At 35.3% G+C, this 7145-nt stretch overlaps 1 protein-coding gene across 3 annotated transcripts; it reads right to left on the bottom strand.

Annotated features, from left to right (window-relative positions):
- Nucleotides 1–1947: 1947 nt before the first annotated feature.
- On the bottom strand, nt 1948–5787 carry LOC132635461 (protein TRI1-like). Of its 3 annotated transcripts, none has more exons than XM_060351862.1 (3): nt 5454–5787; nt 2335–2466; nt 1948–2246 (listed from the first exon to the last, which is right to left on the bottom strand). In XM_060351862.1, the coding sequence occupies exons 1-2, from the start codon at nt 5766–5768 to the stop codon at nt 2341–2343; spliced, it is 441 nt and encodes a 146-aa protein (XP_060207845.1). In that variant the 5' UTR covers nt 5769–5787; the 3' UTR covers nt 1948–2246; nt 2335–2340. The 3 variants fall into 3 exon arrangements, with proteins under 3 accessions (XP_060207845.1, XP_060207846.1, XP_060207844.1); XM_060351863.1 differs by having other exon boundaries at nt 1948–2240; XM_060351861.1 differs by having other exon boundaries at nt 1948–2466; nt 5454–5784.
- Between the last annotated feature and the right edge of the window lie 1358 nt (nt 5788–7145).

Here is a 7145-nt window from a genome sequence, read left to right as displayed (position 1 = left end):
GACTAAGGACGTGACATTTTAGTACAAGTATTCATTGTTGTGTTAGTCCCTCTTGGACACTTATATATAATAGAAAAATAAGGTAATTTCCGTTTGAGTAATTTGCATTTTTTACATGTTGCTCGTTTTGTATTCTCTTTTTTTGTAATTTTAACCAAAACCGTTTACAAAACAAGGGCTCTCTTATAATTCTAACACTTGGTAATAAAATTCATGGCTAAAATACACTCCAAACTATGTCCGAATTTGCTGTAACACACATAACTTTTACGACCCCCTGAATATTTTTAAATTGGAATATATATTGCCTTGAATGGCCACTTCCAAATATGAGTTAAATGGGTGATGTACACGCACCGCCACGTGTATATATCGCAATTTTTAAATATTTTTGTAGTTTTTACTTTTATTTTTTATTTTTTCTTTATTGTATTCTAATTTTGAAATTTTGCTGCAACCTGGGGCTGTTCTTGCAAAATTTGATAATGAAGTTCATCTTCAACCTCAAATCTGCAATCTTTTGAAACAACACCCACTCAAAACGGAGCTTGTTTGCGCTTACCCGATTTTCTAAACTTGAGCTTCGAAATGGCTGCAAGAAGGTGTTTTCTACGCCAGCTAACTTCACATTTGCAGTCTTCATTGAAATAAGGCTATCAATATCAAGACCAACATGGCTATCAACCGGGTCATTAAGTGCAAATCTTGCCTATTATCAAATTATTCTTAGTTAACTGTGAAGAATTAACGGACCAAAAGCCCACCTACACTACCTAAAGTCTAGTTATCAGGTGAAAGGGAGAGAGCCAATCCATCAACAAATGAATATGGGACTTGAAGATGGAACTTGAAGCTCTCTAGTAAGAGCTACAACCCCATTACGAAGATATGAGTCTCCAACAAGTGTGAAATTGCCAAGTGTACGTAATGATTGCAAATCAAAACTGCAATTTTGTGATGATACCACTAAGAAGAAGCTGAGAAAATCAAGAAATGTGAGGGAGAAAAAAACTTACTTGAATTCAACGCTAGAGAAACAAATCATGTGAATTTGGCTTACTGAAAAATTGAAGTGATTTTTGTTTTTTTAGAAATACAGCACTGAATATGAACAAGATATATTTAATGGCAGAAATGTTGAAATAGAAGGAAAGAATTAAAACTTAAAAATATATTTAATGAAAGAAATGTTGAAAAATATTATTTAATATTTTTATTTGCTTTCTCAAAGAGAGTGAACTACACTATCTGTGCCACCTCACCATCCAGGGAGATATATATTTCAATTTAAAACAGGTCAGGGTGGTAATAGACCCTCGCAAAGTTTAAGTAGGCGTTTGGCCATAAGAATTATTCACTTTATTCCGGAATTTTTTTTTACTTTTCAGCGTTTGGCCATAAGAATTCCGAATACAACTTGAAGTTGTATTCCGGAATACCAAAAACTCAAAAAACTTGTTTTTAAATTTTTTTCACTTTTTTACAACTACATTTCATCAAAAACTACAATTTCAAAAACCATGGTCAAACACAACTCCAATTCCAACTCCAAAATTCCAAAAAAAGTGATTTTTTTTTTATTTCTATGGACAAACGGGCCTAAGTGTATTGTAGCAAATTCGGTCATAGTTTAGGGGTCATTTTAGCCATTTTCCCTTTGTAATTCCATGCTCAAGTTTTGCAAAATTTAAAGGATTAAATTGTTCAACCCTGAGATTTAATACTATAGAGACAAAAGTACTAGAATAAGCAACTTCCTATGAAGTTCTCCTATTGCATAACCACTAATTGTCGTGGTGGGATAATTGAATTTCCTCCCCTTTTAACCAAAAGTCTTGGGTTTGAAATGGAGTTTTTTTATTTTCGGTAAGGAGCATTTCCGGTATTGAATATTGAATAGTTGAAGCAGAAAAGAAAAGAAAAAAAAAAAAAACTAATAGGCTAACATTTATCAGCAAATGAAAGAGAACTAACCGCAATAAGAATTTTATAGTTCAATTTGTGTTCCAAAAATATCTTATCCTCATACCATTCTTAACTTCAAATTGTGAAAGGTACAAGGAGGGAGATTTGGGGTGGAAGAACACTGATGGTGGTAGTTTACCATTACCCTGTTGCCTTTTCGTTTCATCTTCGAAACACCTGATTTAAAGGGCATCTGGATCTATCCACTTGATAATTCAAACCAGGGTGGAGGCAAACGGAAGAGCTACTCGAGACAGAAAGAAGCTAGCCAGCTACTGTATCTTAAAAGCAAAAAAAGCTAGTCAGCTAGGTAAAGAACGAAGTCCAGTATCTGGAAGATGCCTAATCTTTACAAGAGTTGCCCCTGACCAGAACTTAAGCAGCCTTCTGAAAATGCTGGGTTAATAGCCTCGCAATCTCTAGAAAACCAACCTTGTCCTTGCCATCAAATATCGTCTTCAACTTGTCGTCACAATGTATCTCTCTCTTGTTTGCAGGATTCTGCAAACCCCAAAGTCACAAGCACCGCGTCAGTAATTAAACATGAACTACTGTAAAACCATGAACGCAAAATAACTTCAAACCAAAAAAACAAAAAACAAAAAGGAAATTACAATCAGTTAGCAGTGATCAAATTGACAAACTAAATTATTTCTTGCACACATCAGATATCTCTCGGATTGAGATGAGTACACAGATGAGAAAGACCAAAAGCCAAAAGACAATTTTTTTTATAAATGGTGTTTGGGCACACAACTCAACTATTCCACCGGCTAACAACTAACTCCCACTAGCACAAGTACAGGGTAACTACCAACTAACACTTAGGCAAATGGCAAGAAATCACCCGACATTTATTTTTTCTCTGCTTAGGATTTGAACCTTGGTTGCTCACTTTCACCCAATTCATTGACCGCTGGTCATATCCTTGGATGCAAATGCCAAAGATAACTCACTTCATTTATTTTTTGCTCGGGAGGAAGGGACATTTGAAATATTGATACTTCAATACTTTCTTCATCTGGTCATATTTATGGAAGCGGGTGCCATTATAAAAGAAATCCCCTCTTTGAGGTCATAGTGCAATGTTCTGCACTAACAGCCTATTGCAGGCCCCTGAAGGTAGGGACAGCAGATATGACCCATGTACACTTGATCTCAGCCAAAAGGCCAAGAAAGGTATTGTAGATATGACCTATGTACAGATTCCAAATTCAAAAAGTGGTGAAGAAAATCTGTCCAGGCGATCCACGGTGATCCAAGAAGCTCTCAAACAAGAAACTAGAAAACAAACTTTAGAAGCATAAGAGGACCTGTAGATATCATGGTTGCCTTCATTATGATTCCACTCAATGCCATCTAAGGAAGATCTCAGGGTTACAACATTAGGAACTCATAATTTGTAACTCATACCAATCTGATGCATAACACACTCTCTTGATCTTCAGCACTTATCCGGGAAGTGGGCCAAAAGGACTGCCATGTAAGGTGGTCTATTTTATAGCTTCATGCCTGTCAAGGTCATACGTTACTAAGTGTTGAAATAGTTTGAAAAAAGGCTTTACCATAGTTGAAAACATGGTGATAACAAAAAGTAGGACATCATAGTATAGTTGGGGCTAGGCCATGAGCATTCTAGCTCTTGATTATATAAAGTCATAGAAGTATGCATATAAATAGAGAAAAAAAATTGTAGAAGTACATGTGCATATACTATAATGAGTTTGACTTCGAGTAATATTTCAAACCAGCAGAAGAAAACCTTGATACAACTAGTTTATTCATTACTTTGCAGAGTGCTAAATCTCTACTCTGGACCAGCGACTCATGAAATCCTAAATTGACCGGCCAAAACAAGCCCAACTTTTCAGTATAGTTGATGAGAAAGGATGAGTCTGGCACAGCAAAGGTACACAGGCCCAAGCAACCCCAACAAAAGAGAGAAAGCCTACCCTTTAAATTTCCAGTATAACCTTAAAACCCTAAATTTTATCAACTATCCTGTTCCTAGCACTATTGTTCTCTAATATCCCCAAGGACATGATCTGCTACTTTTTCCCCCAGTCCTCCAGCTGTATGAATTAACAACCCTGCTGCACCCGTGTCGGATACTCCAAAAATGCACTCCTTATGGAGGATCCGACACGCACCTGTCGACATTTTTGAAGAGTCCGAGCAACATAGCGTCAAACACTTCATTGGATATTTAAAGACTTCCAATCCATCAATGAAACAAAAGGAAGGAGATAAAGAAAAATAGAAAACAAAGAAACAGAATCATCCCAAGAGCAGCACCATGCATCAGCTTTGCATCCATAGAATCAATCGATGCCATTTTATATAACAGAATAGTAGCCAAAATCAATGCTATGCCTACTAGACAACTATTCCAGTATTCGACTATCCATGAATATGGCGAGTACTCAGTTAAACTAGCTAGACTTTTAAGATACATAGCTAATGTGACTACCTCCGCAAAGAGAAGTAAGACAAAAATACCAGCAAAACAAGTACAAAAGCACTACATTCCACATTTGGCCTCATCAGATGCAAAATTTGGGAGAGAGGCGTCATTGAAAGATTAGAAAACAAACTATAGTGTCTTCAAGGACCACCAGTACTTGTGGGATTATACTGGGTATGTTGTTGTTGTTGTCTTCAAGGACCACCATAAAATCTCTAAGTTCATCCAAGTAATTAACAGGTGAAAAGGATCACCAAAAGAATACAACATAAATGACACTATGAGTTGAAAAGTGTCAAGAATAAGGGTGAGTTTGGTATGGAGGAAAACATTTTCCAGAAATATTTTTCAAATTTTCCCATGTTTGGAAAATGACTTCCTTAATAGAAGTAGGGAAAACAAGTTACATAAGTGGCATTCCAAGTTTATTGTCTCCTCCCCACCCACCCAGTGCCCCCAACCCCCACTCCCCGCCCCATCCCATACCTAGGGGCGGAGCTACCCATGCCCGAGGGTGTCAAGTGACACCCCTACGCCGGAAAATTACATTGTATAGATAGGTGAAATTTTGATTTTATAGATATATATACCAGTGTTGACACCCCTTAACACAAGCTGAAGGTTTAGCTTAGTGGTTAAGGGGTTGCAAATATAACCTAAGGTCCCATGTCCAAACCTGGGTTGTGACATATTTGCATTTTTTGATACCCTTTAATATCAATCCTGGCTCCGCCACTGGCCATACCCATGGTGTTTTGCTAGATTACATATAAATGCTATTGGGATATTATTTTTTTGCTTACTTACCAAACACCAGAAAATAAGTAAAAACCCCACTTGGTTTCCAAGAAAACATTTATCCTTCCTAAGAAACGCAACCTAAGAAGTTAATAAGCAAAATATCAAGTAGCTACAACAACCAAAAAAAACGAAAATGAACGCTGCATCAAAGCTAATCAAGTTCACTAATGAAGTACAAAAAAAAAAAAAAAGGAAGAAATAATTGACGAAAGGAAAGAGAGACCTGAAGATTATGGGATCTAATGTATTCCCAAACTTTCTTAACAGCATGAGTACGGGAAGCTTCATTAGTACCTAAGAAGTTAGCCAAAGCTGGGGAAACTGCTTGTGGCTTCACTATTCCATTTGGACGACCTCTCCTTTTCGTCACTGTTGCTGTCTTAGTAGCAGCAGCCCTAAGAACTCCACAGCAGTTGCCCAAAATCCCAGTAGATGATGCCATTGATCGCAAAACCCTAGAGATATTGACGGTTTTGGAAAGAATGCCAAAATACAAATCCCTTCGAGTACGGATGGGCGTGGTACGGTACACATCCATTTGTAAAAAAATTTATACTGTCATTTCATATTTGATATGTATTTTTAAAATGTTTGGTATTAGATACGATATTCAAGAAAATATCGAAATACTTAATATAAGTATATAATTACATATACAAGTCATATATCTTAGTATTATAATCCTAATAAATATATAAACTAATATTATCAGAAAACTAATTGTTGAAACTTTGACTACTCTATATTGATTTAAATGTATTTTTTGTGTAATTAATTTACGAAAGGAATTGCTTGTACTTTTTTGTGAATATTTTTACATGTGTATAAGGTATTTAGTACATAATAATTGAGACGTTTTTTAAGTAGCGAAAGTCATAATTATCCACGATATAAGTATATGTAAGTCAAAATCGGATAAATTACCGATTTACCGTACCGTAAAATATCGAAATCGAACTTTAAAATACCGAACCATACCTTATTAATTTGATATGGTAATGATATAGTATTTTTAGAAATCGAAAACCGAAATTAGCATACTGAAGTTTCAAATATCGTACCATACCGTAGAATGCCCACCCTACTTGGAGAGTCCAATCATCTTTTACCACAATAATATTTTTTAAAACATACTCCCACATGTTAAGAATTTTAAAGAATATTTGAAAATAGATTGCAGTCGGACATGCACTTGACTTGTAAAGAAATTTTAAATTTTATGAGCGAAAAAACTTTAATTGAAAAGCTTGTCAACAACTTTTCAAACTTGGCTCATATTCAAATTTTTTAAGAAATTTTTTTATTCTATTTTGAATTTTTTGAAGAAAAGTGACAATATTATGGACAAAAAGAACCTTTGCATGGTTTAGTAATGTTTATAATTTTACCAAAGGGGAAGAGAACGGAAATCATTTTTTATGACTTGAAAAGAGATGATTTCTTATCTTGTGATGAAGTAGTTTGTCAAAAACAAATTGAAGCTGAAAAAATCACAGAACATTACTTTGATGAAACGATCAAAAGAACTGTATCCGCTAGAGAACTGAACGTTCTGAGCATAATGCTTGATTACTTATTGAGGAGATTCACCATAATAAATACTAGCTTGACCGATATTGTCGAGATAACAGTAGACTTCGTCACATCCTCCATGCTGTTTCGTCATGAAACACAATAAATAACACAGAATCAAAAAGCACTCCAATAAAATCAAATTTCTTTGTTCGTCAGCTTTAATATTTTTATGAGGTGAATTTTGCATTAAGGTGGTTACAATATCAATATTTCTTTTTACTATTTTTTGGAAACTAGAAATCTCAGTAACCCATAACTTGAGCTCACAATATCCAAGTGAATTTAAATGCTTTTCGAGAATGAGAAGATTGGAATCAATGACATTTGCCTTCTTTTTCTG

This window comes from Lycium barbarum, chromosome 4 (assembly GCF_019175385.1).
Source record: "Lycium barbarum isolate Lr01 chromosome 4, ASM1917538v2, whole genome shotgun sequence".
Taxonomy (NCBI): Eukaryota; Viridiplantae; Streptophyta; class Magnoliopsida; order Solanales; family Solanaceae; genus Lycium; species Lycium barbarum.
Note: the sequence above shows the minus strand (reverse complement) of the source record. Positions and strands in the feature narration are given on the sequence as shown.